Here is a 19091-nt window from a genome sequence, read left to right on the forward strand (position 1 = left end):
CTCTCCACCCAGGTAGACACACCAACATTACTGGCTGGTAACACTAATTGTCAGTTGTAATTACAGTTTCCAGCCATGACATAGAGTTTCTGCATGGTATGTCCTTATAATTCAAGGACTTTGCAAACAGAGAACAGATTGTGGGGCTCCTGCAATATGTGACAGAGGAGATTCTGTCATACTCTGTTACTTATTTCTGCCTGTCTTTGACATGCTGGGTTTTTTTTACCTAAACTAAGATGGAAAATATTACCATTGGTCTCGTTCAAAAGATTGCCAAATCTATGTTCTGTAATTATATATAATATACCTGTTGAATGCTTGAGGGGGTGTGGACACAGACCATTAAGTTTAGACAAAGAACAGTGATATTTGCTAATGGAAACTGTAAAGAGAAGAAAACATAGCAACAAATGATCTGTCTATATTGTGTGGTTTCAAGGATTCCCTATGTTCCCAGAAGTCCTGGTGCTGTTGCTTCTGATTGCCTTGAAGACCTTCAGCTGTGGAGGCTTTTAGAACAGCCTGTCTTGAAACCAGTGAACTTTGAAGTCTATAAAACCAGAAACGAACATCTGTTTGTATGTCAGGACCTCACTGAATGCTACAACTGGATGCCATGTGGAGAATCCTTAGCTGAATATGGAAGCCTTTCAAATACTGAGGAGGAGGTAAATGTTCTCTATCGCTTTATCCTGATGGGCTTTTTGGTCTATTAGAATTGTCCATTTTAAACTGGAGGAGCCTGGACAATTAACCAAACAAGCAAACTGCCACACTTCCATCTTTACATTCACTGTAACCTGCCAGCCCATGCTAGTGAATGGTTCAGCACTCCATTAAGTATTTCAGATTCCTCAGTGCAGGAAAACCAGTGAGCTTTTCAGTGTTTCTTAAATGTTATAAATTGCTAGTGGTCAGACTGAAGGAGGATGCTGTCGTGAATTAGCCAGCATCCCTATTTTATACTCTGGCACTAAGGATTTCAATATCATATTTCTCAGATTATTACAAGTGCTATGATATGCAGTTGTGAGTAAATAAGAATAGCAGAGGCCAAGGGTGGAAGCTGCAAAGTTTTAACAAGATAGACTATAGTTCTAGTAGTGGAGCAAGAGCTAAACTGTAGAGTGCCATAATCCAGACAACGTTCTCCTGTAACTGAATTGTACTCAGGGATTTTGCCTTGAGGATGACTATTAGAAAGAAGAGGTTTTGCTTTTGCTATACCCATTTTCACCTATTACCAGTGCTCAGTATATGTTGATTTCCTTAATTGCAACAATTTGCTTGGCCATGACTTGATTCTCAAGTTATCACTAATGTGATAACTGTGATTGCAATAGGGGAAATGTTTGAAGACACTGAGTGATACCTGCTTGTTTTCCCCACGTTTGCAGTATCTGGTTTTGTGTTTTTTCACCCTGCAAAACTACTTGGTTTTCCTTAGGTGTAATTAACATGGTGGTTGAGGCCCCTCAAATTCAGTGCTTCATTGACAAGACTTAAGCAGCTTTACAACACTATAAACTGGTCAGCTTAATAGCAAGCTCACTAACAAAGTTACATTAACAAAACAGTTTGGATGCAGATTGGAGAAATATATCAATCAGTAATCACAAGAAGTCTGATTTCATTTTTATTTTAATGGCAAGTTTAATAAAGATTATTTAAACATTTTCAACTACTTTGCATTCTCCTGCACACACTTAAATACAACTTCTATGCATTGTGTTTTTAAAATTGTTTTCTTCTCCTGAGGCAGCAGACTGGTAACACTGTGTGACAGCTGTCATATAAAACTGGGTTCCTGGCATTCCCAATATCGTTACAGGGTTCATCTAATGGAATTCTATTTTATTGGTAAATAATAGTCTGCCTTGATTAACTTCCAATGTAATCCCTTCTCCCTACATGTAATAAAGTAGCTGAATTACTAATCAAGTGGATTACTTACACTGAGAACAGCTGCATGAAAGTATAAATGGGTATCTAATAGGAACATTATTCTTATTTTAGACTTACTGGTTTGTATTGTGCTTATTACACTAGGGCAAAACCAAAGTAATGGACAGCAGAGTCCTGTAAACATAATAGAAGCCCTGACTTCTTGTATCAACACCATTTTTACCTTTTGATGTTTCAATTTACTGAATTATATCCATTAAGTGTACACAATGAAAAAACAGCAATTTGCTGGGAAAAGCCAGTGTAATATGGCTTCAAGGAGCATACAGAGAAGGGAAAAAGCCTAAATATATTTATGATGAAAGTGCTAGCAGAGGGAGCCTGTATAGATCCCTGAATACGGTGGCAAAATTGCCTTTGGCAAAAGAAACACAGAAATATGGTTCTTCTAATAATTCTTTACCATTTTACTGTTCTTCCTGCTGAGACTGCTAAATGCTTTATTGGCCTGAAGGACATTAACATCTTCCCCTCCTTGAAATGTGGGAGCTATTATGGTAATGTTCACCCTTATTTCTGTCATTGGGGCAAAGAAAGCTACACAAGTCCCAAAACTGATTATTATTTGTGCATTGGGAACTTAGTCCCAAATGGCACACAGGAGTGTGAAAAATCTGAGATAATTGTCGTTTACATGTTGTTTTCACAGGGTTGGATTTCAGCTATTTGTGCAACCCCCTGAGTCTCTCAGTGGGAAAGGTCTCACTTGAATACATGGGTTTAATGTTTCAAATATATACTCATTTACGTTTTAATTTGGTAGGTTTTGCTGTAAATGTGTGATTAGAATTGAAAATGCGATTTTACAGAGAAGGAAGCTGTTTTTTTCATTGGTGCCTCCTTCCATATTTTAGTAGTACAATCAGAAGCAGAATCACCACAACTTTCAGAGCCAAGAAGGGGGCAAGGCTACCTTTTTACTGAGACACTGGAGTAACTGCCCAAGTTTCTCCTTACCACTGTTTGCAGGACGCAGTTGCATCCAGAAGCAGCACATCTCCAAAGACAACATTTGTTAAACTTTGGGAGTCTCAGTGAGACTGAGATGTAACAACCATGAAGAACTGGCCTGGCTGCAGAGCTACAAAGCATGGTGTGATAATGCCATAGGGCACAATGGGTTTAAATTACAAGCTCTCTCCCCACATTCATTTTCCTGCATGGGAAAAAAAGATGCCTGCATGCATCTTCCCAGTCATCCATCTGTTCCCCCTTCACTTACTCACTGTTTCTACCATCAGGGTGAGGATGAGACTGGAGAGCAGGAACAACTCTGGAGTTCAGTTAGTGAAGGAGTTTCCCACTAGGTGGTAGTGAAGAGAATCATGTCACACGTACTGGTCAGTGCACGTTTCAAGTCTTTTTATGAAGGGGAATCCCACAAGGACATTACAAGCAGAATAGCCTAGTGTAGCTCTCAGCTATACTGCCAAAACTGCATCTTTTGGTCTGGTTTATTTTGCCTTCCCTTTCTGCTCATTTCCATGCTATTTGTTCCTCCCAAAACCAAGCAGTGTTGACAGCTATATCTGTCATGTCCTTTCCTGAAAGATGAACTGTCTACATGAAGCTACTCTGGTTCTCTTTCCACCTCCAGCATAGCAGAATCAAGACATGTTAGCTAAATGTCACCTAATGACATTTAAGCAATTTGGAGGCGAGGACTCTTTGTAACCAGTACCTTAATCTGATTTTTCTCCACCACACCCCTGTGAACTTACTCTTAAGAAGAGTACTCTTCCGAACAGAAGAAAAAAGAAATTTTGTTTGTTGCTAGTTTTGAAATACCCTGACAGGTCCAAGTGATGCATCTGTCTACATCGAATGTTCCAGACAGAACAGGTATTGTGGAAGGACTTTGTAATGTCAGAGTAAACTATCACTGAAATTCAGAGTAAAGCTTTCTTGTAGGTCCAAAGAAATACTGTACAAAAGCTATGCTGAGAAAATTATCTGGGAGTTCAAGTCATGCTCCAATCTGCAGTAAGAGCAGGTGCTGGGTCTGCAAGAAGGAATAAATTTCTCCTGTGAATTCATCCCACCATTATCCTGTAACGATAGAGCAAGCTTGCAGTATCATTTAGTAGTCCAGTCATAGAGCCTGAGATGATGAAAAAAAATACACTTTAATTGTTCATCAACTATAAATCATTTGTGCTGAATTAATGTGCTGGAAATCTTGCAAGACTGAAAAATGAGAATCTGTTTCAATATGGACATGAAGCAGGGATATAATTTCATAGATAAATATCAGTTTTACATCCTAATCTCAGGAAAAAAAATAAGAAAGGCTCTGTAGTATCAAGACAAGGCTGAAGCACTGATTTATCTTTCCCTGCATCAATTTAAAAGGATGGAGAAGTTCTTTTTAGCTCTTGCATTTGCTCTGTCAGAGTCAGTGAAAAGGGTAGGATGAACAGGCATCCCAGAGACACTAGGGATGCACCACAGTGGAGATTCCACATTATTTGTCCATTTTCTAATTGTTACTGTAGATTTTCCTGCTACGTTGATAGAGAATAAAGGCAGGGAACTTCTTCATTTATGCAAGTGCTACACAGAGCCTGAGCACTTTTTTAACAGGAGATGTGTGTACATGGAAACACCAGAATTCCCACCAAAACCCAAATGCCTAGGCTGCGTACCCACAGCTCAGGATTCTGCACGACTCACTCCTCTCTCCTTGTATCACACCCACCAAAGCTTCCTATGTCTACTGAGACAGGCACAAGTGCTGCCAATGGGGTGGAAGCTGAAAGATGAAAAAGCAAACAGGGGAGTTCAAATAGGGGAGGAAGTTTCTCAAAGTAGCCCAACCTGAGCTGGATGAGAGGACATGTTAGCATTCCTCACCATCAACTCCTTCTAGCACACCTAGCTGCCAGACTGCAGCAGGGATCCCAGAAAGCTACTCGGTCATGGTACTTTGAGTATTGCTGCCTTATAGTTGATAAATCTTATTCTCAAGCAGATTTCTGTAAGTGGGTGAAGAGTTGATAGTGTCAGGAGCTCTAAGGTCATTCCTGTCCACAAGGCCAGAGGGCTGTGAAAATCACAGAGGGTTTGAATGCTGAGGTGACAACAACCTACATCGCCTGTTCTCAACGCCTGAAGATACAGGCATACAGGGGGAGAAGCCTTCCAAGTCCAGCACCATCTTACCAACAGCGCTGCTTAGCTGAAGCACAAGCATCCCAGGCATTCCTTCCACCAAGACCAAGTAAGTCTGTGTCACATGTGCAGCATCTTCCTTTGGCAGCGCCCCAGAACTTCAGGTGGCTGTGACATGGTGCAGTTTCCCCTCTATTGATGAAGGGCCTGAGCACAGATGAAGGGAGTGCCTAAGATTACACAGGCAGCTGGTAACAGAACTGAAAAGAAACGAGATGTTCCTTACTTTTAATCCTGTGTCATGACTACTCACCAGCCTAAGGTTTTATCCATTTAAAAGCATAAACAAGATGGACAAAATGGAAATAATTTATTCAATTAACTAATAGCAATAAACTCCAGTGTGCTCCAAATGCCATTTTAGAGGCATGTGGCATCTCTGTAGATGCAATAAGAATGTCCCATTAATTTAGCAAAATTCTATTAAGGCATAGAATTTTTTTTTTTTTTTTTCCCCCAACAAATACCTATTTTTACCAGACCTGGGCATTGTTCTCCTCTATTTTTAATACTGTTACCTCACCTCCAGCTGTAAGTTAAAACTGGCTCTTCTCCCTCCCACACTGGAAGGAACAATGAATGAGACTGCACAGCTGGACTGGAACAATTGCTCTGAACTCCCCAAAGCCCCACTCACACAAATCACTGCAAGTGAAATAACAGGAGGTGAGAAGTCCTCAAGTGAGCAAGCCTAAGACAAGCCACTAGTTCTGCATTTGGCAGAAACATAATCAAGGACTGAAGGTTTGGCAGCAGCACCAAAGAAAACAGGGAGAGAGAAAAGGCCCGTATCAAGCGCTGATGGTTCCTCTGCCTGGGACTTGCATGGGTTTCACACAGGGCTGGTGATAACATGAAGCACATTAATTTTATTTGGTCCAAGTATCTTGAGTGTTATTTTCCTTCCTTTAAAAAATATTTTTAGCGTTTGATCCTATTTGCTTGCTTTAAAAGATAACAAATCCAAACCTGTATCAGTCTCCAGAAACACACTGTGAATTCAAACACTCTAATCCATGAATTCTCTTACCTGAACTCTGCACCTACCACCTACCCCTCTGCGAGGGGGAAACCCGCCGCAACAGCGGCCCAGAGCCCTCGGGGTGCCGCTCCCCTGCGAGGCGCCAGCGCCGCGGGGAGAGCAGCCGGGTCCCGCAGCCCCGCTCGCCCTCCTCGGCACCTCGCCAGCCCGGGGCGGCCGTGCCCGCAGCACCCGGCTCCCGGGATCCACACCCGCTCACACGTGCGGCCTCGTTGGAACAAAACACCGCCCCGGCCCCGGGAGCTCGACGCTGCGGGTGGGCTGCGGCCGCACCCCCCACCCGAAGCCGCCCGCCGCTGGCGCTCCGTTCCTCCAGCAGGGGAAGCCCCGGCTGTCCCGCCCGCCCCCTCCTCCGGACACCGCGCACGGCTTAGGCGCGGAGCACGGCGGGGGGGGGGCGGGGGGAAGAACCCGCCCGAGCAGCGGCGCGAAAGCGCGGCCGGGCCCGACAACCAACATACCCCCTCCCGCCTCCTCCTCCTCCCTCCTCACCCACGGCGCCTGCGCGCGGCCGGCGGCACGTGAGGGTGTTGTGGGCACGTGACCCCCTCGCACCGCCCGGCCCCGCCCCTCGGCGCGGCCCCGCCTCCGCCGTGCGCGAGCGCGGCGCGGCCTGCCCAGGCCGCCCGGTGCCCGCCGCCTGCCCGCCCCCGCCCCGCCCCTCGCCGCCGCCGCCGCCGCCTCGCCGGCCATGAGGCCCCGCCGGCGCCCCAGCGCGGCCCTGCGTCGCGGCTGCTGAGCCTCCGCCCTCCCCCGCCACCACCACCATCGCCCTCTCCGCCATCCCCTCCCCGCCCGGGCGGGGACCCCCCCTTCGCTCCCCTCCCTCCTCACAGCCGCCGCCATGTTGGGCCGGGAGCCGCAGCGGGGCCGCCACTGAGCCCCGGAGCCTGCGAGGCGGAGGAGGAGGCGGAGGAGGAGGCGGAGGAGGAGCCCGGGGCCCGGCCGCCTCGCACAGCCCAGCCGGCCGGCCGCCCAGCCGCAGCCATGGCGGAGCAGACCTACTCCTGGTGAGCCGCGGGGCTGAGGCCGGGCGCGGGCGCTGCGGGCCGCGGCCGTGGAGGGGGGGGCCGGCCGGCCGGCCCCGGCGAGGGCCGGGCCAGGCCGGCCGCAGGGGGTGCTTCGAGCCGGCCTCCTTCTGGCCGGGCCGGGCCGTGCCGTGTGAAGCGGGGCCCCGCCGCTGGAAGGGGGTCCCGAGCAGGGAGGGTGTCGGCGCCGGGCCGGGCCTCTCGCCGCGGGACTGCCGGCTGCGGTGGGGGCTGGGGCATAAAGGGAGCTGCTGGCGGAGGGGCTGTGGCCTGAGGCTGAAGTGCGGCTGAGTAGGAGGGATTAGGGGGAAGGGAGGAGGGACGCGGCGCGGGCGAGGGGATGGGGTGGTTGGGCTACGAGGATCCCCCCCGCTGACAGCCGGGAGGGGGAGAGGATGGCTGTGAGCATTAGCGTGGCTGTCATCCTGCTCCGTCCCGGAGGTCTCCTTAGGTGAGCTTCATCTCTGCCTGGCCGGAGCTGGTGCACAGCCATCCGCTGGGCCGGGAGCACGGACAGTGCTGCTGACACTGCGAGGCCGCAGGTGATCTCTCTGCCGAAAGGGAGATTTATGTCAGTGTAGGCTGGCTGGTAAGTCAGTGGCATGTGTGTGTGTTTTCACCTAGTGACAATGGGCTTGTTCTGTGTACAGGAAATAGAATGAGGAGGAAGAGACGAGTTCCTGTGGGAAGACATGAAGTATAGCAAATGAGAGGGCATTTTTTTCTGTGTCCCGACACTGTCTCGGGCCTAGCTGGCAGTGGATCAAAGAGACAGGGTTTGGTTTCATCATATAATTCTGGGGTTTTGTATTGTCACAGATCACAACCAAAATATCTCAAATAATTTACCTGTGCATCAGCTCTATGGACCTGACCACTGCAGCAATTCAGTTGTGATACTCTTATTGCATTTTAAAGCTATTCCGGTGATATCATCCAGAGTTGTTTCTTAGATTTTTTTTTTTGGGGAGGGGACAAATCTTACAATACCCTTATTAAAAAAGGAATTGAATCTCAGCTTTTGACCTTGGTGTGTGCTGGAGGTGGAGAAAGGTCTGAATGTGCAAGGAATATTCCTATTCTGAATGGTTCTGGAAATCTTTCCCATCACTTTTTCAAAACTTGGAACCCAATGGAGATTTCTGTTCTGCCACATGTTGAGACTTTGGCAGTCTCTTCTCCCATCTTCTGTCGCTTCTCTGTCAAGAACCAATATACGTGTTGCTCTTTTGCTTTTTAGATGTTCTTATTTTGTTTCACAAGCTCACTTCAGGCAGTGGTCTGCTCTGCTTTGAAACAACAGCAAAAAGACAACTTCTTTGGCTTAAAGGACTAACTACATATTCTTACAGTAAATGGATGTTGCTACAGATTTGGGCAGTTTAATGAAGTTCATTTAGATGTGTCTAGTGAACTGTTGTCTTGGTGTGTTTTAATTGCAGAATGGAATTACACATTTCTAAATTACTCCAGGATTTGTCAGCTTTCTTTAAAAATACTAAATGAAACAAAATGTCAGTTGTACATTATTTTGATCTTTAACTCCCCTTTTTGAATGAGTGTCTTTGCCATAGTAACGTTCCAAAGGGAAGGTTTTTCACAGAGACTGGGAGGAGGATTAACTCTTCTTTAGATTGCCTGTTTTAGGGGAATGAAGTTGGGATTTAAGTTATTCTTCACTGCTTGCTAGTGGATCGCAAGAATGGAAGTTCTTTCATACAGTATTGAGGTTGCAACGGAGTGAGGATATGAGGCTTACGTCTCAAAACACTGATTTTGTGTCTATATTCACTAATGTGTCTTCGTGTTTTTGAGATTCGTGTTACTTTGCATTTTGACCTGCAATCAACGTTGTCTGGGAGCTATGGAAAGAACAAAAATCCAGTTTCAGACTAAGGAGTCCTGTTGTATGACGTGTGCCCTCTTCTCTGTGGGTGCATGTTTAATTCTAGCAACGATCTTGCATTTGTTTATTTTTAATGATGGTAATGCAGCTCAGCATAAAACTGGCTACTGCTTTAGTGCTTCTGGGGAAAAAGTGCATTCTGTCTGCTGAGGAAACCAGCACTTCTCTACAGAAGAGTTGTACAGAATTGTGTCCAGGAATTCGTGCAGGGAAGTTGGCAGCTGGCATCCTGTCCATCTGTTGGACCTGGTCCTTTTTCTGTGTTGCAGAGGCTGCTCTTTCAGAACGAGTGCTGTCTGTGTTCCTGGGTGTAGTGTCTTGCTGCTGTGCAGAACCTTATTTCACATCTGGAAATGCCTCATCTGACATTGAGAAAAATCCTTTCATGTACCTGTCTTTGTCGAGATGTGAATTGGCTCCTGGCCGCAGTAGCGCTTCCAAGAGTGTGAGGCTTGATCACGCCTTTTTTTGTGCATAGCTATCAACATGCATCATAGAATCGCTGTAGCTTCGTAAGATACGATAAAGGCTTATTTTGGGTTTGATTTTGTAATAAATTGTCTGGGATGCATTGGAGGTACCTGGCAAACCAGGAAGACTGGACATCAGCACTCACAAACACGTATGCAGAGCAGGGCTTTTTTCAGTGACTGATGTCTCTGTTAATGATGATGTTTTGAAGAGATGAGAACTAATTCTCATTTTGCTGTTATTTACTGCTTTGTAAATATAAATCTGAGATTTTAAGGTGGTTTTGTATTTTTCTTCTAATTACCAAATTAAATTGATTGCAATTACTTTCTTTTATTAAGATATTAGAAGGAAGTACTTGTGCTTTTCCTTCATCCCCTTTGTAATGTTAAATATGTAAGTTGTCTTTTGTCACTATTCTTGAGAGTTATTTTTTGCAACAACCACTTCTCTTTTTTTTTTTCCTTCAGTGATGCCCACACCTATAACCATCTGTCCTTTGATTTAGCTCTTTTCTAATGTACTGTAATTCTGGAAAACCTAATTTTAATGTGAAATTTGGGATTGGTGCCTGGTGGAAATGCTCTTTCAAAGGATATGCACTTTCTTAAAAAAAAAAAAGGGTGTTTGAGTGTGATGCTTGTCAGTGGTGAGGAGAGAAACTTTCTGTGTCAAGTACTTGCAATAATAGAAGGAAGTTGAGAGCTATGTATGATGCTGTGTTAGTGAAATCTGCAAGCCACAGAGGAACACAACTGGTGCATCGCAAAGTTGCTCGTGATTTTCTAGATTAAATGAGAGCTGAAAAGAATTTCCTGCAAGTGGAATGGATTGGGAAGGGAAAGAGGTTGTGAAATACCTATTTTCCCTTTGCTTGCTGTGTGTATTCCAGTAAGGAAATGGGACTGGGTAGCGACAAAAGTTCCTGCTAAAACAGAGGAGGGAACAAATATGGGAAGAGCTGTTTGCCCATCACCAGTGTATACATGTGTGAGTAAGAGGTTAGTAAATGCCAAGGATTTTATCTTCAGGCACCAAGCTGTGGTAAGCATTAGAATAGATGAGTATGGAAGCAGCAGGACCTAGATCATTACTTTGTGAAATGCTTGGTCTTTCCTTAATTTCTAGCACCTTGTGGTGAGGTTTTTGTGTAGCATGTCTTGTTTACTTCAGTTAGTAGGTGTTCAGTGTTTTTCAAGGCCTGATGTAACACCCCCTCCCTTTTGATTGTTGCCCAGTCTGGTAATAGAGATTGCTTTGTTCTTTTTTTGCCTTTTGAATGCACAAAAGATTTTCTCAGCTTCCTTCATATGTGAAGAGAGAAGGCGATTTCTACACCAAAATCCAATATATTTTTAGTTTTTCCTTTCCCAGAGTGTTGTATAAGAGTAATATGGGTTGCAATGCATGCATGTCCTGTCAGGGTGATGATTAGGAGACAGACTGGAAGGGTAAGCTAAGAACAAAAAAAAGAAGCTGCTGTACTGAGTTACTAATCTTAAAAACAACCGAACTCCCTCTTAAACGTTTTAATCAGTGCTATGATTCTTGTATTAGCCATCAAACGTTTGATGAGTGAAATAGTGATATATTTAGAAACTTCTGTACGTGATGCACAGGGCATGGAAATTAAGTCTAGTGATGTGTCAGAGTAATCAATAAAGCTACTGGGTTTTGGAGTAAGTGTAAATGTACAATGCCATCTTTGCTCCTGGGAGAATGCAAATCAGTTGGTGTTAGAAGTCTTTCTAGATTCAGAGGTCTGAGAATTTGCTTTCATGGCATTTAAGCATTTAACATGCTGCTGCCATGAATTAAAATACAGTCTCTTCCAGAAGACTGAGGTAGTGCTTTCAAGTCTTAGTTGGCTGGATTTAGATGTGTATGTGGGAGGGTAGGGAGTAAGAGGAGCTACAGCTTGTTGACAGAACTTGTCAAGTACTAGTAAAATAATTTTTTGCATTCAAGATTTCTTACTTGCTTTGCTCAGCTTAGGTTGAGAGACCTTCACTGACTGCTTAAGGTGTTCTGAGGATGGGAGGCAGTTTCCAACACAAACAAACCGATAGTCACCTGAATTTTTAAAGTATTGCACTTTTTAGGCCACAGATTGCAAAGCATATAGATGAAATTCTGTCATGCTGCTGTCTCAAATCTGTTGTGAAGGCTTGGCATACAAACATGAAGTCTGGCCTTTTAATCTTAACATTTTTCAGGAACTGAAATTACTTACCACATTCCATTTTAAGGCTTATTAGAAGCCTCCTGAGGACAAGGATGTCATTGTATGAATGTGCGTGAGTATCTGGCATCAGAAAAGTGACTTAAACCTTAGTAAATTTGAGAATATCAAGTTTATAGTTAATATGTTCATTTTTCAGTACCAGTCTCACTTCACTTGTTATCCTCCCTCTAGGTTTTGCTGTCTCAGACTGCATGTCATGTAGGCAGGAACTCTGCCTACAGCACTGTACTGAAAGACAAGGCGAAGAACAGGGGATTAGTTGAAGTTCACAGTTACTTGAATGTACATATCTATCATGACTCTGATTAGGGAAAAAGAATTCCTGCTCCAATGCAAAAGCTCTATTGACTGATATATTAATAATTCTGCAAGAAAAAAATTCAAGTGTAGAACACAAATCAGTGTTTTCTTAGTGCTGGTGTGCAGTACCTATTTTAATTAAGATGTCTGTCAATTCTGCCATTAGCCTTTTCAGGATATTGTGGCAGCAGCAGTTAATGGTTCCTTGCTTTTTACTCGGTGATTAGAGAACTTGGCCAGGATATAGGAGATCAGTTCCATCCCCCAGGGTTTCTGCCCTTGCATCTTTTACCTTCCAGGGGAGTGCTCTCATCACCAAACTATGTGTTATTCAGAGGTTGAGCGTTGTGTGTTAATTTAAATCTGTTTCACTGCTGGGTCAGGAAGCAGGCATGACTTTCTGCCCTAATGATCTCAATACTAACTTGGGATTGGTGGGGACCTGGCTTCTACTTCACGCCTTTATAAAAGTGTAGTTTGGAAGACTGAAGGAGCTGTGGGGGTAGTTGAGGCTGCTTTTCTAGAAATGAAACATTCTAGAGATGAAATTCCTACAAACAAAAGATGGTCCTAGTATGATTTCCTGTGTCATAGGTAAGAGAGCTGTTGGGCGTGGATCTACCACTACCTTTTCTCGTGGTTTGTGTCAGATTTAGTGAATGTGAGAGCGTCTCCTTCTTCTGTTGAAGGGTGTGATCCAATAAATTAATTGCTTATTTTGTGCACTTTGGGATTTTGGTATGAGTTGAGCAACCTGATGCTGTTGGAATTTGAGGAATTGTGTGAGGGCCACCAGACAGGTCAAATTAATTGAGGATATTAAGTTCTTCTGAGATTAGCTCTATTTGGGTGAATACCACAGTTCTGAATACTAGGATTCAGCTGCTGAAATCTCAGTCAATAATTGTCACTGAAACACAGTGGCAAAAAATGTGTACTTTCTACAGGAAATACTCTGAAATACATGTAATGCTTTTTAAAATGCAGTGATTTCAATTTCCTAAAATTTGGAAGAAGAATGTCTTCTGGTCTTTTTTAGTATCTTGGCTATTTTATTTCCTTATTTTGGTAATGTGATGTATCAACATCTTTGGCCCAACTGCCACCATCTTTATTATAGCCCTTTGTCATTTTATGATGACTCTAAGCATTATAATACACTCTAAAAGTAAATAATTGCCACAAGCCATTTAGTCAAACATGACACAGATGTCTGGTGACATCTGAGTAAAGTTTCCAGGAAGAACCAAAGCAGAACTTGGTAGAAGAAAACAAGTGTGCACATTGTCTTTCTGGTGCCACGTTGCTTGAGTATAATTGGTGAAGATTAAAATTTGCAACGATTCAGCCAATTACATGGCTTGAGTGGAGTGAAACACAAGCCAGTGTGTGCTAGCTGAACTGGATCCGGGCAAGCATCCTGACTTGGAAAAGGGATGATTTAATAAGATTAATGGAGCATATGTGTCATTGCAACGCTTGCTGATCCCCTTTCTCCATCTTTAATTCTTCCAAAGATGCCAACATTGATGTCTTTTCTCTTACATCTTTCACAGGTGATGTCTGTGCTTGAAATACTCTGATCTGCCAGACCGTGGTTCCCCTCTCATGTGCCATCCCTATAGAAACTCAGCTCTCCTGATACATTATCTCTCTGTTCACCAGAACTACCATGATGACATTATCCTGGAACTGATTAATTGCGTAGCTGTTGTGCTGTCATCTTCATTATTAGATTCTGTTGAGTATTTATTTTTAGGGCCAGGTCTAAGCCTCAGGTCCCAAGTTCCCTTGGGTAGCTTCCATAGCTGAATGTCACATTAAGTGGCATGGTATATCTGGGGGATGTCAGAAAGTCAGAATGTTCTGCTGGCTTTCGGTTTCCCAAAAATATTCTGTAACTGATAACTAATCGGTTAAACCACAACATTTTTAACATCCTATGACAACAAGGATTCAAAATAATATATTAGATGAGACTATCCTTATACTTTTCTTGTATAGGGACGGGGTTTAAGGATGGAGTGACCTTTTTTCCCAGGATGTCACAACAGAGGTTCTTTAAAATCATCACAGCTGATATCCTGAAGCGAGGAGAATGCACCAAGAAAATTATTCTCTATTGCACAATCTTGTGCTTAAGATTCCTCCCTTATTATTGAAGTTGCCCATGTAGAAGCTGGAGAGATGTAATCATATCTTACAGTTTACATATGGTAGCATTTTCCCTAACCAGTAGAATCTGAAAGGAAAATTATAGTGTTTGACTCTCATTTCTTTTCTTCTTCCATTTGAAAACAGTATTTTCTTCTGTCTGTCAGGTTTGGATGTTCTTCCTTTACTTCCTGTACCTAGTTCTTAGGCTTTTGACCTAAGCAAGTATTTTCTCACGCAGCACGGTTATGTAGCTGGAGACTGAAATGATTCTTTTCCATTTCTACGCCTCAGCCGCATTCCTATAGGCGTCTGCATGGCAGAGGTGGTGTGCGGGAAGCAGGAGGAGACCCAGGGGGTTCCACCCTCTGTTCACACACACAATCTTTAACTTTAGGCATGAGTTGGCAAGCTTACCTGCAGGAATAGGCTTGGATCTGGGATATTTTTTAGTCCAGCTGCTAAAAGACAGAAACTGTGCTGTGCAGCATGAACCACTGGCTCTTAAAGCCAAGCACCCTCCAGTGCTCTGGTGTTATCCATCAGTTCTACTTGGTCAGTGCTTTTCTACTTGCCACTTTGTCTCGGAAGCCCAAATTTACTACTTCATTCCCATGGACTCTGCTGTTTCTGGACAGAGGTGTCTTAGAAGTCCTTTTGTTCCATCTGATACCTAACCAGAAGATAACTTCTAGTAAATTTGCAATGGTACATAATTTTAAATAACTTTAGAAGTTTGTCAGAAGTTTACAGAGATCAGTAGAAATGTTAAGACTTGATAGTGTTCCTCTGAATCACAGAAGTTTGGGAACTCTGCTTATACCATGTTCTCATGTCAGTTGTATGGCAAATAACTTCATACTAGAACAGCAAAAGCACTGTACAAATGGATTCATGGTGCAGCTTAGCTTCAGGTGCTAAAAATCAAGTGATCTCAGCATGTAAATTTGGAGCACCTGTCTTGACAGCAGTGCTGCACAGTTTTGCAGGGGTTTTCTCCACACAGGTAAGCCAGTACCAAGCGTGTAACCTCAGGTTTTATTTAACTTGAAGAAGCTGCTTGGATTACTAAGTTCAGCTTAACTCCACTTGAGATGGTGTAGCTTGGATGAGAACTCGCTTTACAAGATGACTGATTTCTGTGCAGTGCGATCAGGACAGAGGTGAGCACAGCTGCCAGGTTGTGGCTTGCTCTGCTGCAGTGTGTATTCTGGTGTCTGTGGCACTTAGCAGTCTGCCATCCCTTCTCCTGCTGCTCCTGCTTAAAACTTGATTTAAATTTGAAAACTTTGGCGGTGGGTAGAAATTCACCAATGAATTCTGAATAATCATTGTAATCAGGATCAGTCAGCTGTTGGGACAGATATGTTGTGCGTGTGAGACCTAAGCTTAATGGTATGTTGCTATACAAAGGACTGTTTCTGCTAGCATAAATTTACTACCTTTGAGGCTACAATTGTGATTTATCTCCCCATCATCTGTCAGACCCAATTGGTAAGATAAATTAGGTATAGCATGACTGTCTTATTTAGTCAATGAGAAGTCCCTTCTCCAGGTGACTGTTAGCTAAAGGTGAGGTTGGTGACACAGGAGGCAGCAAACAGAGCTGGATTATAGGGAGTTCTGTAGCCTCTATTGCAGACTTCTGAGGTGAGGTATGTCTGTGTCTTGCTTTCTAGGTTTGGCACAAGGTCATACTTGTCCTTGTTAAAAGTTCCGATTGGTGGTCTGTTTGCTGGTGGAAAGATTATCTGCTCTAAACTCTTTCTTGAGGTGGCTGATCCTATACCTTCACTTGAATAGCTGCTCTGAGAAGTTATCACAAAGGGCTAAAAGCTCTCATGGGGAATGTTGTGATCTCTGCAGGGTTTTGAAGATGAAGAGTAGAACCTAATTAAGCTTTCTGTTGAAAATAGTTTAAAGAGAGGTTTTTTTTTCCTCTTAAAAAAAGAAACTTTAAATAGTGAAGAGCTGGATTTTTTTTTTTTCTGCTAACTTGACTACTTCTAAAGCAGATGCAGCTGTAAGCAGTTACAGATGGTACAGAACAGAAAGAACCTCTTTATCATACTTAAGTGCCTTACAAGAACCCCAATGTTAGTTTCCCAGCCAGTTATCTTTCTCTTTTTTCTCTCTCTCTTTTTTTTTTTAATACGTTTTTGCAGATGGACCATAAAACCGAGCTACCTTAAAGCTAAATCAAAAGATTAAAAAAGTCTACCATAAAAAAGAAATACTTCTCTGCAGGGTGCTTTACTGGAAGAAGTTCCATAAGATTCCCAAAGTACCCTCTCTAAAGAATGTTCCTACTTTTTATTGTTGTCACAAGTGGCTAGAATTTGTTGAAAACAATGTTCTGCCTGGTTTTTGCCCCTGGCTGGCACTCAAGTGTATGAAGGTACTGTGCTTTTCTTGCATGCAGGTTATAACACAGAGATTAAGCCCAGTCCAGTCTTCCACTGTACAACTTCTCTCATGTATGTGATGTGTTTACCTGTAAGGTGGCCACATTTATTACTGTCAAGACCTTTTTTGAGTTTGCCTCTCTGTTAATTGGAGGTAGCAAAACTAGGCTGCCTGTTTTAATGGGCTGTCTTGGTATTTTCATGCCAGCTGAATCCCCTCTCTTGACTTTGTGCAGTTGTGAATAGTCATGTTCACTTCAGAATCTCAGCAGCCATCATCTGACAATATTAATCTGTCTTTACACAGACCTGGCATGGTGAAAGCTGCTTACGTCTGGCTAGACAGACTGGTGACTCTAGCTTGGGCTCATACAGGAATGTAGTTTTGACCTTGTCACTAAAGAGTCATAGTTTGGTGCTGATGGTGTTAACTTGGGGGGTTTTGTAAATTATTAAAGAAAATAATATTTAATTCTAGCCAGGCATGTCATGACGAAGTATATATCATAATCCTGTACTGTGCGGGTAAGTCAACTCATCAATAGCACTCAGAGCTGCTCTTTCTGTATGACAAGGTCATATTGATCAATTTGACTTTGGTGTTGGCTCGTTGATTGTAAGGCCTGATTGTTAAACACTTTGATTAAAGTATTAGTTGTTAGGTTTATTTTTGATCTGACTTCTGAATACATTGCTAAAAGAGTTTGGATTTCTAAGCACATAATCAATACTGGCCTAAGTGATAGAGGTATGAGGTGCGGTTTTGGTTTGGTTTTTTAAGTCAACAGTAGAGTCAATACAGATGAGATAACATCCTCTTTTCTGACTTTAGTGATAAAGACAAACAACCTTTTTTCTGCTTAGAAAGCCTACTACATTTTGCTGAAAATATTAGTGAGAATCAAGGTAATCTGCATATTTGTAACTTACGTAGAGGAATTGCTGTGGAAGTGAAACCTCAACATAAGAAAAAATATTTTTTACATTGGAAAGATGTGTTTTGTCTAGGAAGCAGTGCAGCACTCAGATCAATATCCTCCATACCTGAGAGGACTTCATAATGTCTTTGTACAGTAAGTCTTAGGTAAGTGTTCTTCCATCAGTTTGGCCAGCTGCATTTTTGAATCTGTGATGATACCTAGTGTTGGAAAAGATAAGACACCCTGGGGGCTCTGCTCGGGTATTTTCCTGGGACCTGTTTTAGGATTTAATGTCATTAATTCTTACCAGTAGCACCTGTATATGTACATGTTAACCTTTTCTGTAGTACTAATTGCCAAAACATCCATATCTCACAGGTAAACCTGTTACATGATTCTAATACTAGTGTTCTTGCACTTTCTTGGTCTCTGAACCATTGCAGAGCTTCAATTCTTGCATTTCCTTTATGAGGAGGCAGTGACTTACCAAAGAGGTGGGATTTGCAGCATGTTCTGCTTTGCATGATCAGTTATATCGCTTACAGAAAGAAACCTTATGAATGTGAATAAACATCTTTTTTATTAGACCTTGACTCCAGGGAGTATTATACTCCAGATAGTTAGAACAAGGGAAGTGGAAGAATATCTATACTGCTGGATCTGCCTGTGTTGACAGTTACAAAGTCCAGCACTGGGCACAGACTTTACAGTGGCCGGGGGCAGTCTGCTCCCCTGGAGTGAAGTTTGGTTAGAACTTCTGGATGCCTGTGCAGGATGAGGAGCAGGGCTAGAGTGAGAGCCCAGTGATAAGGGATGGAGCTGGCCACAAGGAAAGTAGTTAAACAGGAATATGCACAGCATGTTTTTGGGTAATACTTTGAGAGCAAGTCAAGCCACTCAAGATGGACTCTCCAGGATAATGTATGAGTCTTGAGTGAAACTGTACATGTAGAAGAGGATTGACTTAATCTTCTGGTTTTGGCTTCTGGATGAGATCTGTTGGCAGACTGCTAATATAGCATTGAGTCCTTTGTGTGCTTGTTAGGAAACCTGCTGTATGTTTTCTCTGTGTTCTTTTCTGTGTGGCTTCAGATAGAGACACCTCCTTTAGCCTGAACTCTTTTGGTTTAGTCTCCCAACTGCCTCTGCATCCCATAAGAAGTCAGGTTATGAATATGTTAATACTTATTGTCTTAAATATTTAAGTATTCTTGTTGCTCAGTGTGTTGTTTCCTGTCCCAGCAAAGCTGCCAACATGATTATGTATTTGTCTTACAGTGCTTTACAGTAAGATTTTTCAAGGTGAAGTTGTTTATTAGAGGTTGTGGAGTCTCCTTCCCTGGAGATGCTCAAGAGCTGCCTGGACACAACCCTGAGTAATGTGCTCAGGGTGACCATGCTTGAGCAGGGAGGTTGGACTAGATGACCTCCAATGGTCCCTTCCAGCCTTGACCATTCTGTGATAGGCTCTCGGAGGCAAT

The 19091-nt window shown here is 43.2% G+C and overlaps 2 protein-coding genes across 5 annotated transcripts in view; both read left to right on the forward strand.

Annotated features, from left to right (window-relative positions):
* C11H12orf43 (chromosome 11 C12orf43 homolog) overlaps positions 1-6011 on the forward strand; it is a 32680-nt gene extending 26669 nt beyond the window's left edge. For 2 of the 3 annotated variants that reach the window (XR_003993622.1, XR_003993623.1), the window contains one exon: positions 443-6011. The gene's annotated coding sequence lies outside the window, so the exon portion shown is untranslated. Of the gene's footprint in view, positions 1-12 lie in introns of all 3 variants that reach the window. The other variant, XR_003993624.1, reaches the window with a different exon arrangement.
* Positions 6012-6686: 675 nt separating this feature from the next.
* SPPL3 (signal peptide peptidase like 3) overlaps positions 6687-19091 on the forward strand; it is a 60262-nt gene continuing 47857 nt past the window's right edge. The window contains exon 1 of one of the 2 annotated variants that reach the window (XM_030502212.1): positions 6687-7191. In XM_030502212.1, the coding sequence (XP_030358072.1) occupies positions 7169-7191 (23 nt within the window). In that variant the 5' untranslated portion in view covers positions 6687-7168. Of the gene's footprint in view, positions 7192-10592; positions 15449-19091 lie in introns of those variants that run through there. The other variant, XM_030502211.1, reaches the window with a different exon arrangement.

Source organism: Strigops habroptila, chromosome 11 (genome assembly GCF_004027225.2).
Source record: "Strigops habroptila isolate Jane chromosome 11, bStrHab1.2.pri, whole genome shotgun sequence".
Taxonomy (NCBI): domain Eukaryota; kingdom Metazoa; phylum Chordata; class Aves; order Psittaciformes; family Psittacidae; genus Strigops; species Strigops habroptila.